Source organism: Microchirus variegatus (genome assembly GCF_963457635.1).
Source record: "Microchirus variegatus genome assembly, chromosome: 23".
NCBI lineage: Eukaryota > Metazoa > Chordata > Actinopteri > Pleuronectiformes > Soleidae > Microchirus > Microchirus variegatus.
The window spans coordinates 5,978,438-6,004,890 of record NC_139824.1 but is presented as its reverse complement, the minus strand read 5'-3'; the positions used below and the strand labels follow the sequence as shown (position 1 = coordinate 6,004,890).

Genomic DNA, 26,453 nt, shown 5'->3' with positions numbered 1-26,453 from the left:
GCAGCAGGATTTTTTTAAACCTAATTATTTAATATGTAACTGACATTTGAAATATGTTCAATTAACTTTAAAAAAAAAAGTAACAGTGAATTGTCACTGAAGTTAAATTTCAACAGGTAGCAAACGCATGAAAACCTTTTCAGTGGGTATGAGCTGGGGCCTTTAAAAAAATTCATAAACACATGCCTGGGATAAAGTGAGTGTAAACTGTGTGAACAACCAGCTTATAATGTCCTGTGTACAGTATATACTGTTGCTGTTATAAATATGTGCTTGAGCTTAGGTGAGCTGGAGATTATTTTGGGGGAAAAACAAAAACTTTGATAACGGTTTGATCTTTGCCAAAAGGCTACAAAATGTGTTCAACTAATGTCACATCCCACATATTCTATATAAACAAGCTACACTTGCCAGGTAAAGCCATTGCATTTATTAGCAAATGTGCCTCATGGGTAATTGATGTGAATAAACATTGCAACTGGAAGCTCTTCCTGCTCGTTCAATATCTAGCTCAGTACGGTTGGGCAAATCATAGTCTGTGGAGACGACTTCTGCATTATTCAAAAATGCTTTACAATTTTACAAAAGAAGTGACTGATAAAACGTCATAACCCCAACTTATCTGCTACACTTAACCAAAAAGTTAATGACCCATTTACCGTCACAAGAGATCCAGTGACGATTACTTTAAATTTATGCCTAATGTGTTCAAACTCAAGGCAAAAAAAACAAATATCCATCCTGTTTTAGAAACTAACCCAACAGGTTTCTAACAAATACATCTGCCAAATATGAGTGACTGAGAGCAACAAACAAATTCATGTTTATGAGCCACACCAGGACAAGCACAACTGCAAATAAATGTTCTTCCAATTCGAGTGTTTACAGACTTTAAAGGGTCAGCTTACCTCAAAGATTACCTGATATGACCAAGAAACAATTTTGGTTCAATAAAGATCAATAGCGCAGAGTCACTAAAGAAGGTATTGCAACTTCAGACTGAAACAAGAGTATTAAACAAGGCCTGAGTATTTCATCACCCCATAGAGCATCAGTTTAGTTGATAAACCATATTTCAAAAAGAAGAGCCACCCAGTCAGACCAAATCATGACACAGGAAGCATGACCGACACCTTCCAGTTACTTTAACTGTGACAAAAGATTGGAGATGGCACAGTGTGTGAAGTGTATGAATCAAAGACTTATGTGCAACTTTAGAAAAAAAACTCTGGTCTGCATAAAAGTTCACCCAGTCAAAGACTATACAAATGTATTGTACATTATAACAAGTTAGATTACAGCTCAGGTTTTCTTTTGTACAAGTCCATACATACACCTTCCTTTTAGCTTTTAAGGTCTGTACATCTTGGTTACAAAAAATACATGCCATTCTTTTTAAAATCTATGAACATAGAAACAAAAGATGCTTAATTTAAGGTGATAGAAAAGGTTAAGAACCAAGTCTATTTGAAGTAAGTAATTATATAAATGTGTAGCAGAGATGCCAGCTTCATCTGCCAAGAAACAAATATACACTCAGGCTGATCCAGACCTAAATAAAAATGCAGACAGTAGGATGACGGTGCTCCTTGTGTCAGACTAGAACTGGAGCTAGAAAATGACTAACCAAAGAACAGAATACTGACATAGATGAAAGAATGGTAATTAATATTTATGCATGTGTGAGTGAGAGCTCAATGACGTCTCATTTTGACTTTGCGTCCTGAACTCTCCCGGTGTTTGTCATAGTCCTGACCACGCCTCCAGTAGTTCTCTGAGCTGCTGCTGTGACGACGTTGATGGGAAAGTGAAGGATGTCTGTTCTCTTCTTTGTCCATCTCCAGAACCCTCGGCCTGGTGGAGAAGGAAGAGACAGAGTCATCAAGTCAGATTTGATCACCCATTATTACATGTTTACCGACTCTACGCTGATTATTTTGTTTTTGCATCCATGTCCTTTAAGCAAATGTGATCAATGATAATATCAATAAATTACATAATGCCTTACACCATACTAGACTTCTGTTTGTACAGATTAAAAGCCAGAACAAAGAAAAGCAGTGTGAAGGTAAGATCTGTAGATGGTTGAGCCATAAAGTCTGAGACCATTTTCATCCGACGGCGACAAATCTGCAGCATCAGTGAACCGTAAAAAGAGAAAAATTCATTTAATTCCATCCCAACACAGCCAACCACCTCCCCCCCAAGCTGCCCCCAGTGGATAAGTTCAGTGCTGAGATTCTGTCCAAGTCTGATCACAGATCTTTCTGAAGTTCACTTATGTTTTACCTCACTTACTAGCACTCCATCTGTGGCTCTATTTTCCCTTTAGATAAGTAGCTTCCATTTCCCACAGTTACTATGTTTGTTTGGCAGCTTTCACTACACAGGAAAAGCCACTGGGGAAAAAGCACTACCCTATTCAGTTTCGTTTGCAAAAAGGTGTTTATGTGTGTGTATATATATACACACATAAAATAACTTAGTTAATAATGTTTCATTGTTAGGTAAAAATTAGATCATATGAACCCTGCATTGCATATGGGGATGTGTATACCTGTGTGCAGCACCAGGGTCTGATTTGCGATGAGCACGTTTGGCTTTCAGAGGAGCTGGTCTCTCTGCAGGACACAAGCTTAAATTGGTGTCAGTGCTCAGACGAGGAGCATCAGGTCTGGTCCTGGCAAATGGAAGAGGAACAAGGATCAGTAAAAGTTCAAAAAATATAAATGATTAAGTCCTGGGTTTCACCACAAACCTCCAGAGCCGAAAAAGTGTGTTGAATGAGACACATCTTCAAGAAATCCAGTTGCTACTGATTCAGTGATTTTTGTACCACTGACATATTTGGGGTTCAAGTATGACAACTTACTTCCTAAGGATGATGACTGCACGCCGTTCCTTGATGTCTTGGGGCCGAATGCAATGGGTGATATCATCTGCAGCATAGCCACTGAGGAAATGATAAAGAAAATCAAGTTTCAGGTGTGAAAACATACAAAACACCCAGTAATTCAATTAACACACGACAAGAAGTAAAGAGTCACCTGAGTACTGTGACACTGCCTCTCGTCACAGGCAACACAAACACTGGCTCGGACACTCTTATGGGTTTGAACTGGAAGCGGCAGCCGAAGCAGAGAGCACTGTCACTGAAGAAGGACACCGACACAATTGGCCGTGCAAAGATGTGCAGAGGATCCACGTGTGACACTATGCAGCCACCCGGTTGATAATCATTGATGACTGCACTGTTGACAAACCCTTCAGGGATCACTCCATCGGACACCAACCGTTTAATCACTATCTCATGCACCCAACCCGGGATATCATCCACCTCTCCTTTGCTGTACAGCCTCTCCTGGCCCGGTCCACGCTTCTCCAGCTGGGCTCCGTAAGTGTAGCCCTCCCCGAAGAAGTACTTGTTACGGAGCGGGGCCCTGTCCACGGTGTGCTCTCGGTACAAACCAGCCTCTGCTTTGGTGACCACATCGTCGATCTTTTCCTCAATGAGGGCGCACTCTTCGGGTGTGAAGATGCTCCTCTGCTGGATGCTGCTCTCCACCCGGCGGGCCTCCTGCTCACGGACCTCCGCGCTGTCATCGCTGTGCTCGCACTCCTCGTCGTCAGACTCCCGGTACTTTCGTTTTCGACCTTTCCCGCTGCCGTTACTCGTCCCGTCCACGTATTTATTTTTGTACTCGTCTCGGTGTGGCGTCATGGATTTCAGCTTCTCCCTCAGGTCAGAGTATCCGCTGGCTGCCATGTCAGCAAACAATATGACTGGAGTGTGCGACGTGTGCTCTTAACCAAAAGACAGCACGTATCAGCGCTGCATTTCAGCACCGGTTTAACTGACTGATAAAGGTCAACGGACTGGTTGTCAAACTGAATGTTGGATAACGGTAGCTCAAGGGGGCATTAGCTCGCTCTTACACGGGGTCCATACGTAGCTAGCATAAGCCAAGTCGCCCCCAAGGCACTAAATTTGAGACAAGTTTGAAACTTTAGAGGATTAAAATTGTATTACCAGACAAAGAGTGACCAGCGGAGCTGCGATAAAGGTTGCGTCGATACTACAACACGCTCAGCCAGCAGGGAGGCTAACGGAAACTAGCCGCGCTGCTAGTTAGCCACACTAGCCAGGCTTGGTCTGTTCGTCGCCGCCTGTAAATACGGACAAACCACGCAGCAACATTTCACATGTCACACAAATTCCACACCGCGGGACACCATACACGTGGTTTCCACTCGGCGCTGGAGTCCTGAAAACACAGTATTGTTAGTAACGAGGTTTGAGACTACCACGGTCAGTTTACACCATCAGTGCCCGTCTAAAATAAACTCGTGTAACCTGCCCCATATCTGCGCATGCTCAGTCGTGAGCTCCCACTTTGGGGCGTGGCTATCCAATGTCCTGTACGTCCATAGGAGGACACAGAAACCCAGATTGGCAACCCAGACTACTGCTAATATTGTCTCACTAATAACTTATTTACTTAAATAATAATAATGATACAAATAATGATATAATAGTGCTAATAATAATAATAATAATAATGATAATAATAATAATAATGATCACATTGATGTTCACAATTCACACAATAAATTGCAAACTTGTCACAACTGCCTTTTCTCCAACATCTAAAATTGGTTACAATGGGTAAACCAGACATTTGAAATAGATCTATGTTGATAAATTGATAAATTAAGGCTGTTAATAATTCTGAAAGTACCGTGACCCATTTTTGAACAACCCAGTCTCTAGGGCAGTCATACATTTAGCATTGGGAGTTGTACACAAAATATACAATTAGCGAAACATTGGTGGAATATTAAAAGTACATGAAATAAATATAATATTATTCCTAGCATTGATTATTTTAGAGCATTTAGTTATGCAGTTTCATTCTTATACAGTTAGAAGCTCCAGTCCGGTACCTCTATTCTCCTGTGTGGACTGCTGAGTAATTACCAAAACACTGTCAGGCAGTTGTTTAGGGTAACACTGTTGGTTGGACATATATTTTCAATAATGGACAATCACGTTCTTGAACTGATTGCCCATCTGAAATTGTGATTGAGGCACCGTCGGCCACTATTGCAAACTACTACTAAACGTCCAGGTTAATTTTCAGCAGAAGAATCCACTGCTGAAACTTTTCATGAGCACTTCTTGATGTTTACAGCCATGTGGAGCCAACGGGTTTAATCAACATTATGTGAATTCATATGACAATGATTTAAATGTAAAATAACTTCTATTTTTTAGATTTAAAAGTTGCGCACTACAGCTTTAAAATAATATTTTTCCACATTGTTTTTATTGTTGATTAATAATTTAACTATAACCATTGGCAAAACAAACAAAAATAAAGCAGAAGTGCTTATATCGCTATAAAGTTTTCTTTAAAAAAAAAAATGCAGACACATTAACATTGGTCGTATACAACAATGGTTTACACTAACATCAAGTTTTACAGTCAAGCGTATTAATAAAAAAATAAAAAATAAACATATGAGTTATAAAACACTGTAACGAGAAGGTACATTATTAATCCTAACCCTCTGATACAGACAAACCACATTTAATGTAAAATACATGAAAACAGTAGTAAGTGCAAATAAGGTCGACCTGAAAAACAAATTTGTTCAGCAATTGCAGTAAATAACAAAACACATGCGTTCACATGAGTGCCTCTGTGTGTATGTGAGCTTCACACATTGCACACCTGAAAGAAAGAAGAGGTAGTCTTCACATACACGACCATGCAAATATGTCTGCCGCCATGGTTCTCAAACTGTGGTACCAGTGGTACGTGAGCTTCCTCTGGTGGTACTTGGAGGAAAATCAGAAATAGTGTTCTACTGTATAAACCAGGGTATGTGATCGGAGTGGACCTGAGGAATTTTGAATGCATAGAAATTGAAACAAATAACAGAATAACAAAATAATAATAATAATAATAATGAGAGTCACCTTATCTCTCGCTCCATCTTAATTTCATTTCACCATACCAGTGTGTGAAGTATATGTGAGGAAGAGGAGGATGATGAGAGAGCAAATAATCTTATTGGGAATAAATCTGCCTGTAGCTGACTTTGCTCAACCTATTTTCACCACTGTGGTTTAACGTTGGCGATAATGGTGTTATTTTGAGAGCTCAATATGTTCTCAAGTGGTACTTGGTATGCAAAGTTTTAGAACCACTGTCGTAGGGCACCACCAGCTTAGTTGTTTTTTTGTCTGTCAAATTCTGTGATCTTTGGCATATGCATGGGGGTGGGAGTCTCAGGGTACCTGAAGATACGATACCAATAATATCACGATACAACGATTCTGTGATAATCAATATATTGCAATACAATCGTATAGCGATACGTGACAATATCTGTCTAACCGAAGGAAACAAAACATCTGTGAAAATTTGTGAAAAAAGTGCAGGATTTCTCTATTCACAACATAGAGAACACAGTGCATTAAGTCTATGTATTATTGACATAGCTTTCTCTGCCATTATCCCACTGTAAACTCTTCTTCAGCCAGGTAACTTCCACCCATGCTATGCCGTGCTATTGTTAAAGGTATAAGGGTAGGTCACACTAAATACTTGCCATTTTAACCTGTCGAACATGTTCCTAAAAGGTGATTGATAAAAAATGATACTGTCTGAACATTATAGTAACATTATAGTAAAGCAACAAATCTAATGGTGGCCTAAGACTTTTGCACATCACTGTAGACAGTATGTGTATGTTTATACACGGTAAGGCAGACGTGTGTGTGTGTGTGTTATAACATGGTGATTTCACTGGGTGGTAGAGTGAGCCTCTTCTCCCGCACCAACATCATGTTTTCCACCTGCATGGCGATGACTCGGCACAACTCCAGGCCCTGTGGACAAACACAACCGGCGTCAGCATGGACGTCGCTGACACACAACAACTACAACAACTACTGAATCTGATTATCAGCAACTGTCAGCCTTGTAAATGCATCCTTGTGTGTGTGTGTGTGTGTGTGTGTGTTGTTTGTGTAATACCTGCTCCAACTGCAACTGAATGACCCGTTGCGCGTTCAGGTCCCCAAAGGTGAGATCTACGTACGGGTAGCTGGTTCCAGCAGTGGGCCTCTGGGTGCGGCTGGACTGCACCTCCACCAGGGGGACCACTACCATCACCTCCTGCACCACAGAGTCCAAACATTACACCACACTTCAGTCTGCTGGGCTCACGATAAGCGAGAGTCATGTTAGTGGCTGACGTGTGCGCATGTGTTTGTGTGTCCTCACGTGTGTGTTTTTGTGCAGAAAATGGAGGCCGTGTTGATTGACAGCAACAATACAGGGGGCGTAGAAGGTGGTGGAGCTGCTGCTGTGGATGTAGAAGAACGACGAGCCGAACATAGGGAACGCACTGACCAGGCCTGCACACACAAGAGGCACCACAGGAAGTAGTTATTAACCCTTAGAGCTCATGCGGCACATATCTGTGCCACAGGAGCACCCTTGGTAAATACCGGTGGGAATAATACACAACTCCTTACATAGATCCCATTTCAGGTTTTACAAAACTGTTGTCTGCTTATGTGTTGTACGTACATTTTAACATAGTAATAGAAAAAAGCAGCCTAAATGCTCTGTGTTATGTGGGTTAAAGGGACAATCCACTTATTTTACACGTCAAGTTCAGTTTAGTCTCCATGAGAACAACTACTCATCCCACATAGTCTTACAGTACAGGCACTGGACTCTACTTTTACAACAAAATGTTAGCAACCAAATGAATGTAGTATCAAAAAACATAAATAGCAACGTGGCATGAAAAGTCAAATAAAAGATACACTGTCAAGTTAGATTATTGGAAGAGTAGAATCAAGCCCTAAAATCTGTATAATAACATTACATTTAAATGTGATGCATATTCTAATGAATCTCATTAAAGGCAGTTGATTCTTTACCTTGAAAACAAGAATCAACACAACAGTCTCCCTTAAAAGTTCACATACTCAGTTGATTTACAGTTTTTAACTGTATCACGTCAGCCATTTAAATCTGTTTCTGAATGTGGCTTTATGAATTACATGAGTTGCAGGCACTGCTGTTTTGTGTTATCTATATATTTACATTAAATTGTTTTAATTTTAATTAAGTTTAATTTTTAAATGTCCTAAAAAATATATGTTTTCAATTGATGTTATAATTTCACATGTCATTTTTCAATATTGTTCACTCAATGTTCAGTAAGTACACTTCACCAGCATGTAAAGTTTGAAATCACATTCAGTCAACTTTATACCCAGAAATTGTGCTCTGGCCTGGTGCTGGTTCAGGGTCTGTACTTGTTGCATGTGCTGCGTCACCATGGTAACCCACTGCTGTGGCTGCTGCTTTTTGAACAGAGGTGTGGCGATGTACTCTGATAGTTCATGTCTGGAGGAGAGGGGAACAGGAGCAGAGCTGTTAGATAAACAGGAGTCGGCTTCGCTCTGTGATTTTGGACATTTTCAACGACTGGGTGAGTCTGCTGCCGGCTCCAAGTGGGGGTGGACAGAGACTGAGGTGCAAGAAGCAACATACAGTAATAGTTTCAACAGCTGAGGAAGTTTAAAAAAGAAAAAGTGAAATTTTGCATGAAAATATCAGCCTTTTCTCTTAATTACTAGAGGCAAAAGATAAGGATAGATGTGGACACTTGGAAAGAACTAGAACATTGAAGAGACTGATTACATTTAGTTGGTAGATGTGTGTATGTGGGTGTATATATTGTGTATATACACAATATAGTCCATCTGGAAAGAAGTCAGACACCTTTGTGTCATTAATATTGTGTTATGTTGCAGTTTTTGTGTTTGTTTGTTTGTAAAAATACAACAAAATACTGAGAGGGATTTTCCAAATAAGGTTCAAGTGAATCTCCAGGTCAGGTTTTTTCTTTTTAGCTAAAGGTTCAGAGTACTTAGATTAATGTTCATTTTTGTTTGCATTAAAGAACATCTCAGTTATTTCCCTTGTCTTTGTTTCCTTACATGCTGGGGATGAAGACGATGTCCTTGGCTCGGTGCTGTAAAGCTGCCAGTTTGGAAATCTGGTGGAACTGTTGTTCGCTGACTTTCCCATGTGGCAGAACATTCAGCAGACCTTTCCGGTAGTCGGGCAGGATCTACAAAGACAAAAAAAAAACAAAAAAAAAACATATGTGCACACATGCACTCCCACACAACAGATATGTGTAATATCACCTGTGGTACCTGGTTATAATGCATCGCAACACAAAGCTCATTTTCAAACTTGAGCGGCTGCGTCCAGACAACTCTTCTGAACCAAAAGCTGTAGTTGGTGTCGACTAACTCGGCCTCTGTCGCCACATCCAAGATGTACTCGTTTTTGTTCAGAGGACGCACATTCTGACCTGAACACACACAGAAAAAACACAAGGCCATTTACACCAAACGGGAAACACATGTAACAGGTTTTAATCAGTGAAAGGTGGAAAGGTATCATATCTGAGTTCTACAACTTGGCGACATCTTACTCTTCTAAAAATCCACAATTCAAGTTGAATCAGTGAAAGGAAAAATATCGAATGTATGAATTTATACATTATAAATGGTTAATGCAAACTTCAGTAGAATTGAATAAATAGAACAAAAATCTTCCTTACATATGCACAAAGTGTACAGAAAGTAAAGGGTCACTGTTTCACTGTATGTAGAAAGATTCAAATGTTTTGATAAGAAGATGTAAGAGATGGAATTGAAAAGATAGATTTCGTTGGGTCTTTATCCAGAGAAACATACATATAAATGATTATTTAAATGTGAACGGGCACTCATAGATCTGACTTTGTTTCATACCGTAAAATGCATTGCAGTGTTTTGGAAAAATACTCATTACAATAATGGATGAGACATGAAGCATGTGTGTGTATGTGTATTTGATACCTTTTAAGAACTTTTTATGGAAAAAAAACAACTCAAAAAACACTCACTTGTCAAGACCACTCTCATGGAGACCAAAACCTGGTCCTAATGAGACAGAGCCTCATTTCTTTCTGTTAATATTTGAATTGTGGTGCGGTAAAAGGTTTAGGCATTAACTGGTTGTGGTTAAGGGATAACACTCTGATTAGGCTATTCAAATTAATCGAGATATTGAGGAATCAATGCATTGTTTTTAAAAGAAAAGGCGTTCTGTGCGTTCATCACCTTAACAGAGCACAGAACGTTACTGAAATTTACATAATTTAAAAACTAATTTGTAAACATTTAGCGACATTCAAATTTGGCTAGGTGGTTAGTAGCAGATGTTCCTGTGGAGTTTTTATTGCTTTATGCTGATTTTAAGCTAGAGGAGCATTGTTTATTTGTGAAATTAGTGAAACATAAGGATACTTAAAGCTATATGTCATAATGTAAAAAAAAAAAATGAATAAATACATTGTGGCAAAAAGAGTTCATTCTCAACCAGCAACAATGTGATGTGACGTTTAGGTTCAGTTTCTCGCTATATCTATCTTACAAAAAAAGAACCAGCTACTGGTGTTAATGTTGTGGCTGATTGCTGCATCGCAAAGTGATATGATCAATATTAAAAACTTATTTTGAAGATTGCTATGCAGGATTATCAGCCCGGTACCAGAATCTCGCCAGCTATAGCCAAAAAAAACAAATAGCGGGATAAAAGATTCACACATACGTCATAATCCCTGAAAAGTCACGTTAATATTTGTAGAACCACATGCTGAGTGACCTGCTGCGTTTCTGAATAGAATAGACGTGAAAGCAGCTGTCAGCTGTTTTCATGTGGAGATATTTAATGCTAAAGCAAGAAAAACAAACAACAGAATGCAGAGTGCGCTGTCAGAGCGCCTCAAGGCCTGAAATGAGAGCAGGGGCTTACAGCACTGAAAACTTGATGAAGCAGAAAAAAATGAAATTAACACTATTTTATTCACTAATGCCATTATTTTGTGCAACCTTTTATCTAAATATATACATATATCGAGAGACTGCACATCTATTCGATAATGGAGAGGAACATGCGCACTGGGTTGTTATCGACAGAGACTCAGTGTTTTTCAGTGTCAGTATCAGAAATGAGATGCTGCTGCTCTTCTCTTGTTATTTTTCCATGACGACCAGATCAGGAGTCACGAACAAGAGTGACTTTCTCCCACAGCAAGAAACCAGAGAGCAGTTTGACATGTGATCTGTGAGTGGCGATGCTTCACTGGCAACAAAGAGATTAACCCCTCTGAACTATTTCAACATTTAATGTGAGTGCGTGACAGAAGGACAAGCGTGTGAACACACCTCGATTGGTGACTAAAAATATGGCATATTCCTCCATGGCTTCCAGTCGGTGCAAAGCCATCTCATAACACAGCTCTTCAATCACCTCCAGGGCAACCTGGAAAACACAAGCGCATCAGCATCCGTGTCTATGAGAAGCCAGCAAATCAGCTTTAGATAGCTTTACTGGTAAACTTCCAACAGTAGCTCAACACCTACAGAGCATGTTTTTATCTTCACGTGGCGTTCGATTCCTCCAGGAAAGAGAAAGAGCTGCCGTTTTGAACTTCGTCCCGCCTGAGGAGGCACAAGCACAAAATCAGTGAGTAAACATACGGCACACATACTAGACATGTTGTCCTATGACTGAAGCCTTCATGGTACCACTTCAAGATAATTGTGAATTGTGATTTTAAGAATAAAAAAGTATGTGTGTATCTTTGATTGTGTTTTGACTTCCTACACGCTCTGTGGTAGTCATCTCCAAAGCCAGTGGTTTCTAAATAAACAATGTTTTCATTTTCCTAACCCAGCTGTGTGAAACACTTTGTGGAAAAACATTAAACGAAAAACAGGAAATTGTAAAATTTTTTACAGACTATTTTCATGCCACACAAGCTGTCAAGCAGCAGTGCATAACTTTTGGTTATTTGTTTGTTGTTGCCTCTGTTTTCCATCTTTGGGCACAGAAATTATGTAACATAATTTGCATGCTGCGTCCTTTGTCTGAAAACAGGCAAAACTATCAGACCTGACTGAGGGAGTGTTGCAGTGCAGCAGCCTGTGATCTAAATGCCGATATAAACACAGAGAGACTCGTGTGGACCTGATAGGCTAAATCAGCATTGTGACACTGGTTTGAAAGCAACAGACAATTGTTTACATTTAAATGTATATAGTATACAGAGTATAAAATAATAAACATACATTATAATATACATGAATTTACTTCTTAAATTAGTAATACAGTACTCAACTTACGATACGATACCTGATCCATAATAATAATATCACAAAACAGTGATCATGCAAAGACCAATATATTGCAAGACAATGTTTCACTATGGTAAATGACCAAAACATAAGGACTGTGTTTTGCATTTCGACCTGTAAGCTGCTATGTTCATTAGTATCTTATTGTACTGTATGTGAGGGGTTGGTGTGACTGATCAGAGGGTAGGAATTGCAAACATGAGTGAAGGTAAATCATTAATGAATCATGGAGTGTCTTTAACCTGTGAATATCACTAGTTTTAATGAAGTAACGGATCTGAATGTTTCCTCCACCAGTGCACTGACCATCATAGCCTTCAGCTCCATGTTGTTGGGTGGAACAATGCGGCCGCCATACTGGAACGTCTTCTTCAGGTTCTGCTCACATGCTTTGGCTATGCCTGATGCATTTACAGAGAATGTGACATGTTAGTTGCTATGGTAACACATAACAGCAGACTTAAACTTTTTTTTTTGGGGAAATTATGAGGTAATGACAGAAAGTCAGTGCTCCATGATTTGCCAGCCCCAACAATGTGCCCCAACACATTGCCAACACTCAACCCTAACCCTAACCCAGCACGGAATAGTTTTTTTTACAAGAGGCTTCCCATACGAGCAGCAGGTGAGACCGCACCAGGGTTCACTTATAAAGCTAAGCCGAGACGCACTTTTTCAGGTGAACCAGAGTTCGCTTGTTCGGTCCTCACCAGAGTTCAGTTGAGCTTTCACACCTGCCCTAACAAAGCGTATTAACTGAGGAAAACAAATTCTGGTCCATTTAAAGTGGACAAAACTGTAAAAGTGCCCTCAGTGGCCAGCAGGGGGCCAGAAGACGGTGTGCACAGCTCTGACTATGTGTCACTACCTGGACAACCACACTTAATAAAACATAACTATCACTTCATAGCATATGTGTGTGTTTTTACCCTGATACTGTGTGCCAGCGCTGCGAGAGGCCTGCTGCAGATATTTCAGGAGGAAAGGCTTGAGGACTTCAGAGCTGCGATGATAAGCAGTCAGGATGTACAGCAGCCTCCAGCCTCTTTGGCAACTATCACTGTACAAAACAAGAGAGACACAGACACACTCAGTATCACAGACTCAGTGAGGAATGAGAAGTGAAGAGTGTGTTGGTTTATAGTGTGTGATGTGCAGCAGATACACTCACGGTTTGGAGCTGGTGTTAGCCGTGAGCTGTTTGAGGAGCTGGCAGTAAGCCTCGTCCCTCATCAACGTGAACTCTCCTATGAGCTGTGAAGGAAGGACACACATGCACACATCATCATTAAACTATTTGAAATACAATAGTCTGCATAACAGTCCTGTGTACTTACCTTCAGGAAGGTGCTGACCACTTCCTGTTCTGTCACACCCCGTAAAGGCGAATCACCCATGAAACGCATCACCGCTACACAAAAAACACAACCAGGCACACACAGATGTATAGAGAAATCCTAATTTGAACATGACTGATAACAGCTGAGTATCATGTGACAGGTGGAGAAGGAGAGAACTTACCCAAGAAGAGATCAGTGGCTACTCTGTTCATGGCTGCATCACTGAACTCGATCAGAGACTCAGTCAGAGGATTCTGACAAGGAGAAAATCAATCAAGAAAACTGTAACAGATCCAAATACCACACAGAGTCAAGGCGCTGAGACATTGTTTGTTCTAGAAAAATGAAAGGCACCTTCGAGAACTTGATCATTTCAATGGGTTCTCTCAAGTCTCTGTTCTTGCTTTTGCTCTTCAGGGAGTCACTGATAAACAAACAAACAAAAGAACATAGTGAGAAATTGAGATTATAAATTCATATATTTTAGTCAAAAAAAATAATGCCTAAAGTTGTTATTATTATGTAAGACAACCATTATTGCTGATGTATAAATAACTAATTATTACTCCAAGGTTGTTGATGAAGCTGATTTTAAACACTTTTTTTTTTTTTAATCTATAAATGTATTAATATAAGGGGTGACAGTGGGTAGGAGTAACCTGTTGACTGGTACCCTGGAGTTTTGTGACATCTAAGCCAGGGTTTCTCAATCCTGGTCCTGGAGACCCACTGCCCTGCATGTTTTAGAGGTTTTCTTGCTCCATCACACCCTGATCTAAGCTCATGTAATTAATTAAAAACAAAACTGTTGATTAAATGTAGATAGACCAGCAAGTAACTTGTATTAGAAGTATTAAGTTGCATGTTACTAGAATGGAATAGAACGTGTGCTTCATTGATTTCTACCAGTAGATCTGAACATGAGATTTCTGTTCGTAGATTTTCCTGTGTGTGCATCTTTTCTTCATCTCACCCTCTCCCACTGGGTCCCTGTCTGAAGTACTTCCTGGCAAACTCCACCATGTCATATTTGCTGTCCTGCAGGGCCTTTTCATCCAGATCTCCTTCAGCAAAGCCATCGAGGGAAACTTTCTGAGAGGCAAAAGTTTGACAGTGAAAAAAAACAACCTGACACTGTCAGACGGGGAGATAGCACGACTGTGTGTGCGCGCATGCCTTTATACCTCAATTGTTTGATCTATCTCATGTGCCGCCATGGTGGACACTACGGCAACAGCGACGGCAGAAGACACAGCGAACTGTCCCGCTCCCCCTCGAGGCTCAGACTTACGGTCCAGCGGCACTGACAGGAAGTCTGGAGGAGCGACGGGATGGACGCACTCGGCAGGAAATGCACCGGGGCGGCCGAACACAGCGCCAAACTTCCAGCCTGATGCAGAGAAGAGGGACGACAAAATGCAGTTAAACAGTAGGTTTTGTTTGTCGTATGGTACGTAGGGACATTTAAACAACATCATTTACTGAGACTGAAAAAGTAAATCTGGAAATGACAGTGAATAATGGACTGCTATTGAACAGTCTGCAGAAGTTTTTTCTTTAATAAAGCACTGGGTGTTCTCATCCATAATGTTCTGCAGCACTTTCAGTGGGAAATAAACTGGAGATGGCAGCCAAGGTGTCGTGACCACCACCACGACACATTGTCAGTTGTATACCTCAGCAGCACAGGGTGTTTCAGGCCTTTTATCACAATACACCCTCTGCTGAGGCAGGCCCACCAAAGGTTGACCTCTGGTTAGTTTTCCCCTTGACAGCCCAGGTCACGTCTCTTCTTTTGAAATAAATCCAGTGACTGGTCCTCTCAGTGGTGGCGGCTAGGCCTTCTAGGTCTTCTAGGTCTCCTAGATCCCTGGAGCTGGGCACAAAGCCCCAACATCCTACCACCACCGGGCCCACCTTCACCCTCCAGCCTCTGTCCTCTGCATCGGCTGCTCAGTTGGAGTATCGCAGCTTCTTATGCTCAAAAGCTTCAACAACTGCATCCTCAATGATGTAGGCGAGCTGGCAAGAGTTGGTCAAAAGGATGAGGTCTGGTCGCAGGGTGGATATTGCAATTTATGTCGGGAAGATGAGTTTCTGGTCCGAATCCACCAGCATTTCTCAAAAGTTGTGGGTGAAAAACTATACTATAGACTGTTGATAATAGTGGTCAGTATAGTAAACCGTTCCCTCAGTTTAGAGAATGGTTTACTAAACTGAGGGAACGGTTTACTAAACTGAGGGAGCAGTTAAGCAAACTGAGGGAACGGTTTACTAATCCGAGGGAACAGTTTACAAACGATTTTTATTTTTTCCAAACCTGACCGTAGCAGGGCTCTGTAGAAACCTGTATGTAGTAGCAAAATAACATCTTTTTCAGCTTGTACAGGTTAAAGTGTCAAGTATTTAGGGTGACATGTCCTTAAATGGCACAGCCCTGACTCTCTTAAAACCAACTTTCAGTCAAATAATTCCAATACATACAGTATTATGCCATTGATCACAGAATTTGGCAGACAAAAACAACAACAAAGCTGGTGGAGCCCTGAGAGAAAACATTGAGCTCTTGAACAACAAGCAACACCATTATCACCAACGTTAAAATACAGTGGTGTAAATAGGTCTTGAAGAGTCAGCTACTTTTCACAGGATGCAGATTTATTCCAAATAAGATAACTTCTCTCATCATCATCCTCCTCTTCCTCACATATACCTCACCCACTGGTATAGTGAAATTAGATTAAGATGGAGCAAGCGAAAAGGTGACTCTTATTATTAATACTTACTATAACTACTGCCTACTTACATTTGTACCTTAATTTCACTGAGAAGTGCTGAGCCGCACTTTTTCCATTCACAAAATCATTTGTTGCTTTCTGTTCCATATGTCCGTACTGAACTGGGTAAAAGGGCTTTTTTACATTCTGCACCTTTTTCAAGGAATATGTTGCAGAAAGACTGGAAACTAACTAATTTCCAGTCAATTTCATTGAATGCTTTCAAATCCAAACTGAGAGTTGTTGAGGCTGCACTTGTTTTTCATGATGTGCTTGTAAATTGAATCTGGATTCTTTTATTTGTTGTCTGTTTGAGTTTTAACTGTGTAAATTTGTAACTGTCTCGTGCTTCATATTTGCTGCTGAACCCCCCCCCCCCCATTTAATAAATAAAAATAAAAATCCACAATATATGACACCATGAATTGCTATATTTTTCACTCATAAATGTTTTATGGAATGGTCTGCACTAAAATGACGAATGTCAACTGTGAGAGAGAGATGCCGCACTACACTTCAGTATTTCTTCAAAGTAAAAGTACTTTTTTTTGAGTCGAGTACTGTTTCCACCTCAGGTTATACAAACAAACATATACACTGCTGGAATTTCCGATACGCTGCTATCAGCAGCAGCAGCAGGTCAGGTTTTCATTCACATTCAAATCATTATGTGCTAGTTTTTTCTCTCTCATTTACAAGACTTCCTTTCCCTGCACACCGACAAAACCTTGCACACAATGCACTCATGGGTCCAATTATAGACACTATATGCATGAGTATTTATATCGCTTGTGAGGACAATCATACTGATTTATATAAATTCCCCGAAAGAGTAACCAGACTTAGCTTTACCCTCCACGTGCCTGATCCCAGTCCTAAACCTCACTTTGTTGTGTCCATATACAGCAGGGTCTAAAAGTCTAATACCACTGCGTGGGGAGGTTCCAACCAGTTCTTACCTAAATGGCTCAGCTGACAAATTGGTGTGAATGTAACACGTGTACTTTCCCGGTCACCACAATGTAAAAATAGACTCACACTATTTTGATGTACTTTTCTGCTAAAAACAAGCCTAAAAGCTGCAGTGTGTACCTTTAAAGCATAAACAAATGTCCACTTCATTCAAACCATGGTCAAATGAGTTTCTAATTCTAATTAAGCAGCTCCACATGGCTCTCTCTGAGATTTGTTTATGTGTCTATGAAAAGAGAAAACTGTTTTAGTAGAGCACACTGTTTTGGTAATTACTCAGAAGTCCACAGGGGGCGATGAGGTTCCGCGCTGGAGCTTGAGCTTTAAAATGCAAAGCTGCATTGATTAACATATTTAGAGTACTTCAGTAGTGAGGTCAAGGCTAGAAACAATCAAACAATTGATGAAATCACACGACGGTTAGCTACAATCTGCATGGCTGAGTGATTTATTTGCTGTTGCTCTTTCAGCGTTAGGGTGATGTGAAAAGTTTCTGTTACATCATCAGGAGCCATTTGTAGAAAGGTTTTGCAGATTTAGCACTTTTCTCTCCAGATTTTGAGGCATTCCCAAAAATATTGATACCTGATGCAAAATTCAAATGTCAGAATTTCACACTGAATGCCTTCATGGTTAATACAAAAAAATATGTTGCCTTTTTAATAAATAAGCAGAATAAAAAATGTATTTGCTTGTGTGAGAAAAGATGGAAATTCAAACAAAACGTTGGTTTATGGGAATTACAGGAGTCTACATTTTCGAGTTAAAAGAAAAACACAGTAAATTACAAATATGTGTGCAGGTGCACTTTCACTGGCGTCTGTGATGTCCACTATCTGTTTTGACGTGACTTCTCCTCGTGTCAGATACTTTCTCATCTTACTTGTCCTCAAGAGACAACATTGAATCGATACTTTACAAATTGCACCATCCTCTTCTACTCTGGGAAATTATTTTGTGATACAGTATTGTATTGAAAAAGTGCTGTGGGCAATGTCAACATGCCTGCACCTGTTTTTCTCCTTGATGTAAAATATTTGTCAAATACCTGCAGGCCACTCAGACATAAGCAGGGTTAGTGAAGTTTCCAAAGCAGTTTATTTAGTTTATATTTGAACCTGATGCCAGGATGCTGGTTACTGATGTGATTTGAAATGAGGTCAAATCAGGTCATTGAATCAGGTAAAAATAAAATATCATCGTGAAAACTCACCAAAGTCTTGAGTGTCTCTCTTCAGCTCCTCCAAAAACACCACCTTCTTCCTCACCACGCAGCCGTAGATGTAGCCTGAAGGACACACACACACACACACACAGAAATGTGTCTCATAGGTTCACTCATATATTAACCACACTTCCACTCCATGTGCAGTCTGTCACCTTTCTCCAGTCCGTCCATGACCTGCAGCCTGATGATATCTCCTTTGTGGAAACTGAGCATGGAGTGCTCGTCTCTAACAAAGTTACGTTCAGCAATCACATAGTCTGAGTCCTGAGAGAGAAAAAAGTAGAAAAACAACCACACAAATGTGTACATAGCACACTGTTACATTAGAGATTATTTACTTTTGCATGTTTTCTGCTCATTAAAAGAGCTTCTTGGCTATTTTTAGACAAACTAGACGAAACAATTTCTGTCGCAGTTTGAATGGAGGTGATATGCGGGCATGTTGTGCATCTGAGTGTTTGGAAATCACCTCCAAGTTATTCTTAAGCTTTAAGATAAACCTTTATAAAGACGTGACATTCACACAATATCCAGCTCCTTTCAACAGCTCCTTGGCAAGAACAGGAGAAATTCTCTTCAACTTATGATTGTGCTTGTAATTTCAACACACCACATGACCAGCGAGAATATCACATTTCCTCCAACCTAAAAACTCTCTTCTTACCACCAAGATAAAGGGAAGTATAGGGGGAAGTTTTCTGCAGTGAACTAGCATCCCATCCAGGGGGAGTGGAAATATTCCTAGTCGCTTCATGCTATAGAAACTTGAGACAAGCACTGACTAGATGCTGACTGGAGTCAAAAAATTAATGAATGAATTTTCTACGAGGCTCCCTGAGCCACCGTCAGATATTTAAGAAACCTCAGTTAATGGGCATTTGGCATCCGTGGCTCAGTGACGGAGACAAATCAGCTGTGGTTAAGCTGTGGTTAATGAGGACAGAGTGAGAACAAAAAAAATCTGAAAAATGACTAAATGTTTTCTGACCGTAACCTTATCCACACATGCAAAGAGAAATTGGAGAGATGGCTTTGTTTAATGCTGAACCATCCATCCAACAGTCTTTATCCTCCACAAGAGGGTCGCGGGGGCACTGTGCCTATCTCAGCTGACATAAGGTGATTGGCGGGGTACACAATGGACAGTTCGCCAGTTCATCGCAGGGCCACAAATAAAGACAAACAACCATTCAATCACACATTTACACCTACGGTCAATTTAGAGTGACCAATTGACCTAATCCCTATATTGCATGTTGTAGGAGGAAACTGGAGAACCCGGAGAAAACCCAAGCACACACGAGGAGAACATGCAAATTCCATGCAGAAAGGCTCTTGTTCCAACCGGGGCTTGAACCCGGGTCTTCTTGCTGCAAAGTCGAGAGCGCTAACCACAGAAATAGAGTGGTAAGATCCTGTTGGACGTTCCAACATTGGACTAATTGCTTTATTATTTTGGTGAAATTAAGTACATGTGTATGTATGTGCGTGCCAAGGTTATTATAGTTAACGTAAACAAATTTTCGTTAATTGAAATAAAAATAAAACCTAGAGTTAAAAAAAAGAAAGAACTGAAATTGAATTGTGTGTTTTTAAAACGAACTAAGATTGTAGCGAAAATGTGCTTTGTTTTCGTATTTGTAAATTTATTTCATACATAATCCTTTTGGGTTCATATGAAGTGTTTTTTCTCTTTTTCTCAATACTTATTATCACCTTTGTAAAAACTAATAAAAACGAGCAAACCCAAAATTAAAACGAACTAATTTTTAATTAAAAACAAAAACTAATGAAAAATCCAAGACTATTATAACCTCAGTGTGTGTGTGTGCTGTACCCTTTTAATCTCACTGATGAAGGCATCGATGAGGTGTTTGACTTGCAGTGCCTTGGCTGAGAAAAGGATCAGCTTCTCATTGGTCAGGTTGAACTCCAACATGTTCTCAGATGGGATGGTGACAAACAAGATGTCTGCATAGCTGGAAAAAACAAACAAAAAAACAAGGCAATCAGAGATGGCAGACTTCCCAATCACACAACAAGCCTCTGGCGGCCTCTGTTGGTCATATTGGCAAGTGCAAGTGCGGAAGGTATACAGGTAATGTATGCTTATAACATGAAACACTAATATGAATTGTAGAAATGCAAAAACATAACACTAAAATGTGAAAAATATAAAAAATACAGATGTCACATACATGCCTTTTTTTAAACGTTACGTCATGTGGAATTGTCTTAAGAAATGTAATGATTTACTACCCACTGTTGCTGCGTGGTATGATTCTGATTTTTTTATTTACTTAATACCTTAAATCCATTCATTTTCTACCGCTTTATCCTCCATGAGGGTCGCGGGGGGTGCTAAGATTACACCCTGGACAGATCACCAGTTCATCACAGGGCCACAGGACAAACAACCATTTACTCTCACACCTATCGTCAGTTTAGTGTCCAATTTACCTAATCCCCATATGCATGTTTTTGGACTGTGGGACGAAGCCAGAGAACCCTGCATGCAGAAAGGCCCTTGTTCCAACAAGGACTTGAACCCAGGTCTTCTTGCTGCAAAGGCAAGAGTGCTAACGACTACACCAACCATGTGGCCTCTTAATACTTTAAATTCTAAATAGAAATGAAAGCAAATGGAATCAGGTTTTTTCGGTCCTAAGCTGTGAAAAAATGTATTGGTGGTTACAACAACAGCTAATATGAATTGCAAATTATGTTTAGAAAAGAATGAAAAGCCAGAGGTCTGTTGCCTGACAGCAAGAAGGTCACCGGTTTGAATCCCGGTTTGGCCAAGGGCCTTTCTGGGTGGAGTTTGCATGTTATCCCCATGTGCATGTGGTTACTCTGGTGCAGATTAGGTTTATCAGACACTCTGAATTGACCATAGGTGTGAACATGAGAGTGAATGGTTGTTTGTCTCTGTGTGTTGACCCTGTGATGGACTGGCGATCTGTCAGCTGGGACTGGCAAGACACTGGTAGATAATGAGTGAATGAAATGCCAGAATAAAGCCTGCACTTGGCTGGATTAACTGCTAATCCAACCCTGTGAGACAGTTTTATTAACACAAATCAATGTAAATGTTAAAACTGAAGCAAAAGAAAATCAGTGTGGTAACTGTCTGCGACCGATAACTTTCTCACTGAAAGATATGGAAAAAGCAGCACATACGTGTATGGTCGTAGGACTCTGAAGTAATCTGGAACTGCAGCGCTGCTTTTCACAGTCTTCAACAGCTTAATTCCACTGTGTGACACTGACAACACCTGCACACCTGTTCCTACACTCCCCTGCAAACAAACACACACATTAACACATGTAAACACAAAAATCAAAGTAACACATCCTGTAATTATGCTCTTGTCTGGATTTAAGGTGCTCACCGAGGCAGGGAAAAGTCGAGAGAAGTATATTTCCCAGGTTTCCCTCGCTGCCGTCACAACGGCTTTCTTCACGTTCTCCTCCACTGGATCCATATTCTGTTCAATGCTGTGTTTTGCTGTCATTCACACAAACAGACACACACCCTCTCATGAAATTTCCTTTTCATATTTTAACCTTACAGTCCGAAAAACACGTCTCTGGTAAAAACAGATTACCGAAAAGAGATTTCATTTTCTGCCTTTCATCCCGGGTGATGCGAACACACGCCTCTGACAGCGTGTCGTTCACTATCTGCACGAGAGGAGACAGAGAAGAAGAAATGTTTAAATGAATCAATTAGTTTGAGCTGTTTGTTGTCAGGAAAGTACACAATAAATGGGTCTAATGTCAATCCATCCATCCATCTCACCTGTTTGAAAATGAGGTCTAGAACCACAGGATTGTTGAAGCTGTCTTTGGGATAGAAAACCTGTAATAGAAAAAAAAACACTCACACCAAAACACAATTTTTTGATAGTGGATCGTGTTATTTCTGTGTGTGTGTTTGTGTTTGCACACACCTCCTTCCTGAGGTACAGTCTCCAGGGAACGTTGGTGTAAGTGTAGTGCTCCTCGTTGCTTCTCTGGTGAAGTTGTGTCTGGATGCTCTCTGTCTCTATCGGGAGCTCTCGAGAAACTGCATGAAAAAAAGATAGCTTCAGTTTCACACTGCTCAACACACTTGTTTCAGAAGAAAAAAAAAAATGCTGTTTGTTTATTCAATGTAATGAATATGAACTGGTGGGTAATTTGACTGAAACCACATATACACAAAATCCTAGTCAAACAGATACAAAATATTCAGTGGAATAAATAATAAAGGCAATGTGAAAAGATGCCAAGGGTTTAATAATCTATGTAACAGTTAAAAGAGGAATTGCAGAAGGGATAAAAGATTTGGAGTAGATGCAACTTACTGGCAAAAACATGTTCAGAGGATGATACACTATTGCCAGCAGGAGTTCTTTATCATAAAAAGAACCCAGAGCTGATATTTGAAACCTTTTTTAACCGTAAAATATCAGCTTTTAAATATTTTGATGGTGCATTGAGTTGTAACGGGGGAGAAAGAGTAGGATCGTCCTGTGAGACGTGCTTAACTCAGTGATAATCAGTGTTTACATCTTCCAGAATCAGGCAAAACAAGTCCAACAGTGACATTAAACTGTGGATTATTAGAAATTAATTAATCCCTGACATTTAGCGAAGAAAAAGCTAAAATATCAAGAATCCTGAACCAAGTTTGGTGTGTGACAGGATTACTGGGAACTGATATGGACTCAACTTTACAGAAGCAGCATGAATGAGGTAGAAAATACAGTGAGTAATGTTATAAAGTACACAGCTTTGCTGTTTTGTGCACACGAGAACAGTTTAACCACTCATAGATCAACAGATTTAATGACCACTTGTAACTGCAGGGGGCACTGCTGCTCAGCAAAAAAACTGTGTGGCTTTAAAGGGGGATGTGGTGGCAAAAGTACTGTGTGAGGTGAAAGGGACAGATGCATGCAGGTGTTCTGAAAACAACAGGAGGTCAGTTTTAGTTTGCCAACACCATCATCAGCTGCAGCAGCGGTGGCCGTGAATCAAAGAAATGACATTAATAATCACACTCGGATGTACTTTTTGAGGATGTCCTTATCTAAAAATAATTCAATTTGTTCCAAAAAAGTTATAATAATAAAAAATGTTATACATTTTTCTTCAGTATCAGACCATGATAGTTGCACGTATGTCCTCAGGGAATGCTGAAATTTGACATATTCTAAAAATATTTTTTTTGCGGTTTCCCTTACTAAAATCAAACCCTTTCTCTCATATCATGATGTGGAAAAAGTCATTCATTGTAACTGCGTCTACTCTGGTCTCTTCCCTCCCAGTGGAAGGTCCACTGCTCCTGTGCCCAGCTTGTGTGTGTTCACAACTGGTGTGCAATAAGGATGGGTTAAACGCAGAGGACATTGACTGATTGGTGTGTGCGCAAAAATCCCAAATTATTATAGGCTACCGACCCCAGTTTTAGTATCTTTACAGCGTCTCAGTCCATTTAGGATTAATTTCAAAATCCCAGTTATCTTCTACGTCTCTGAGATCATGCAGACCTTCTTCATGTCCTCTGATCTCGGCTCAGGCAAAAGGGAGATAGATCTTTTGCAGTTGCTGCCCCTCGACTGTGAAATCAGTTGCAACTTGACATTAGACATGCCCTTTGTTTGTAAATCGAGGCTCAAAACTCTATTGTTTTCACAGGCTTTCCCAGCTCTTTAAAGCTCACATAGAGTGGTCCTGTTGCACATATATGTTAGTTATAGAGGTCTACTTACATACAATAACTTAAACTTAACGTAAACAAGCCGATAGAAATCCTCTTTTCTGACGGTGTTTCCCAGCTGCGAGATTTCAGACTCAACTTTCACACCCAGAAGACAGACTGTGTTGTGATTGGCCAGTACCCGGAAGTGACATATTCAACACACCCGCTCTCAGAAGCACAGCTCCCCCCTCTGGAACAGTGGATGCACTGCTGCTCACTATAAAAACATTGTTTTAACAATGTTTAAAAATAGCTTCTTCACGACTCCCCGCCGCAGTCCCTTTTATGACTTTGACCCAGAGTCAGACCCAGAGTCATGAGACACTGTCGCTCGTGAAACATCTCCACAACTGACGTTATTCTTCTTCTGCGGTTCAATGTACGCAACCGGATGTGCCCGGACTAGTGCCCGGAGCAGGAGGATCTGCTGTTCAGGAGAACTGCTGTTTACGTAACCGGACCGGGTTTTTTCAGAGATGTCGCTGAGCCCAAGATTACAATAAAACACAGCGTTCTCAACTGTTTGTTTAGAACCTTCAGGGCTTCTTAAACAAGGTAAGGACGCAGATACACACTAAAAAACAGCGTTAATTGGAACTTCCGGTCTTTAATGTCTATCACCTTGGGTCTTTGAGTCAGTGTATACTTGTCCCAATTGTTCTTAATTATGTTTGCATATCTATTTATTACTCTTCTCTTTTCTCTTTATCCAGTATGTACAGTACTTTGGTGGTCAGTATAAAATGTGTTTAAATGTGCTTTAGAAATAAAATTGACTTACTTCCTTATTTTGTTTAAACAAGTAGAAGCTTTAAAGAATTGAGGCTCAAGTTGCAGTCAGCATGTTAAAGGTTAGGAAAGAAATGTATTGTACTGAATCATAAAGTGACCATAATATGCGATGAGAGATTGAGGAAACGTGTTCATTTGAATGCTCGAGACAGTTTATACACAGTTTCATTTATCATTTGCAGCCCACAAACTCTGTTATATATTCTATTTTGGTTTGTTGGTCTGTTGGGCCACTCAATAACATAGCTCATGGTGCTTTGACACACAGGTTGCTAAAAGAGTTAGTCAAACACAGCAAGCTGCAGCTGCAGGTTAGAATAGTCTAATGTTATCAAACCTAAAAGGCCTCACTACTTTTGTGAAAAACAGCAGATGTGGCAGTTTGTTTCCCCTCAATTGAGCTTGGCCAAGGTCTCTCTCTTTCCCTCTGTCTCTCTCGTACACGTTGTCAGTAGCTATTTACCATATTTAATATGTTTACAGCTATCGGTTATTGTCACTTTACTGCCTCCTCTCATCATGTGATAATTTTCCGCTGCTGTGACAATTTCAATCTCCGCCTGTTACTGACACGTGAAAGTGAATTAATCAGGTTTGATGTTTATAAAAATAAAACAGATGGTGGGACAATTATGTGTGCGGTATGTGCAGGAACATAGTGTAACACTGGGTAACAGTGAAGCCTCATCTGTGAGCAAATGCTCTCCAGTGTTTAAACTTGATTACAGTTCCCATATGGCTGCTGTTTTACATATAAACTCACTTTGATTCAGTGACTCAATGCAACATTAAATTGTTTCCATCCCCAAAATAGTATGATTATCCTCACAAGTTTTCACTTAATATGAGTGGGGTCCACAATGTGAGAGAATGAAAAAAACTAAACATGTCACTGTCTCCGAATGTGGTGCATTTTAATCAAACCATGTTATAATTGTATGTCAGTTTGCCACAAGACAACAAGGAAATGCACATTTCTCAGAGTCAAGGTCATTTGTCACTTTGCCACAAGCCTGCTGTGAGGCTGTTTGTGCATCCCCCATTTAACTACCTTCTTGACCTTATCTTAATTAATACTCATTGTCCACAAGGAAATCCAATAAAATGAGATCCAGCAGATGAATGTTTGATAACTGGCACATCGTAGAAGAGGTCAGTGCACAGGAGACTGGTTAAAGAGGGGTGAGGAAGAAGCGTAATGACCCAACAAAATATAAAGACTCTCACTGATTAATTTCTCCTTCTGTCATCAATGGGTGCTTAGCCATAACTGCATCAAATCTAAAGGGACACTTAGCCTATTATG

The 26,453-nt window shown here is 40.2% G+C and overlaps 2 protein-coding genes across 2 annotated transcripts in view; both read right to left on the bottom strand.

Annotated features, from left to right (window-relative positions):
- Positions 1 to 509: 509 nt before the first annotated feature.
- Positions 510 to 4,320, bottom strand: alkbh5 (alkB homolog 5, RNA demethylase). Its single transcript, XM_083909588.1, has 4 exons — positions 3,048 to 4,320; positions 2,873 to 2,953; positions 2,558 to 2,680; positions 510 to 1,854 (listed from the first exon to the last, which is right to left on the bottom strand). The coding sequence occupies exons 1-4, from the start codon at positions 3,764 to 3,766 to the stop codon at positions 1,695 to 1,697; spliced, it is 1,083 nt and encodes a 360-aa protein (XP_083765714.1). The 5' UTR covers positions 3,767 to 4,320; the 3' UTR covers positions 510 to 1,694.
- A 2,476-nt stretch (positions 4,321 to 6,796) lies between these two features.
- myo15ab (myosin XVAb) overlaps positions 6,797 to 26,453 on the bottom strand; it is a gene marked incomplete at both ends in the record, with an annotated part of 59,850 nt that continues 40,193 nt past the window's right edge. Inside the window, 24 exons of the mRNA XM_083909322.1 lie at positions 6,797 to 6,898; positions 7,047 to 7,187; positions 7,296 to 7,429; positions 8,302 to 8,435; positions 9,032 to 9,165; positions 9,254 to 9,414; positions 11,318 to 11,414; positions 11,516 to 11,593; positions 12,596 to 12,690; positions 13,219 to 13,349; positions 13,461 to 13,543; positions 13,627 to 13,700; positions 13,811 to 13,883; positions 13,984 to 14,053; positions 14,603 to 14,721; positions 14,814 to 15,019; positions 18,592 to 18,666; positions 18,759 to 18,870; positions 20,444 to 20,585; positions 21,787 to 21,905; positions 21,999 to 22,114; positions 22,215 to 22,290; positions 22,409 to 22,468; positions 22,560 to 22,675. Coding sequence (XP_083765448.1) covers positions 6,797 to 6,898; positions 7,047 to 7,187; positions 7,296 to 7,429; positions 8,302 to 8,435; positions 9,032 to 9,165; positions 9,254 to 9,414; positions 11,318 to 11,414; positions 11,516 to 11,593; positions 12,596 to 12,690; positions 13,219 to 13,349; positions 13,461 to 13,543; positions 13,627 to 13,700; positions 13,811 to 13,883; positions 13,984 to 14,053; positions 14,603 to 14,721; positions 14,814 to 15,019; positions 18,592 to 18,666; positions 18,759 to 18,870; positions 20,444 to 20,585; positions 21,787 to 21,905; positions 21,999 to 22,114; positions 22,215 to 22,290; positions 22,409 to 22,468; positions 22,560 to 22,675 — 2,648 coding nt within the window. The remainder of the gene's footprint in view (positions 6,899 to 7,046; positions 7,188 to 7,295; positions 7,430 to 8,301; positions 8,436 to 9,031; positions 9,166 to 9,253; positions 9,415 to 11,317; positions 11,415 to 11,515; positions 11,594 to 12,595; positions 12,691 to 13,218; positions 13,350 to 13,460; positions 13,544 to 13,626; positions 13,701 to 13,810; positions 13,884 to 13,983; positions 14,054 to 14,602; positions 14,722 to 14,813; positions 15,020 to 18,591; positions 18,667 to 18,758; positions 18,871 to 20,443; positions 20,586 to 21,786; positions 21,906 to 21,998; positions 22,115 to 22,214; positions 22,291 to 22,408; positions 22,469 to 22,559; positions 22,676 to 26,453) is intronic.

Bases quoted from the DNA above. Each gene is read 5' to 3' on its own strand.
- alkbh5 (XM_083909588.1), bottom strand. From the start codon at position 3,766: ATGGCAGCCAGCGGATACTCTGACCTGAGGGAGAAGCTGAAATCCATG. The intron at 2,681-2,872 runs GTAAGTTGTCAT...TCCATTTGCCAG, and splicing joins GCAGTCATCATCCTTAGGAA to GACCAGACCTGATGCTCCTC. The intron at 1,855-2,557 runs GTATACACATCC...CTTCTCCACCAG, and splicing joins GACCCTGGTGCTGCACACAG to GCCGAGGGTTCTGGAGATGG.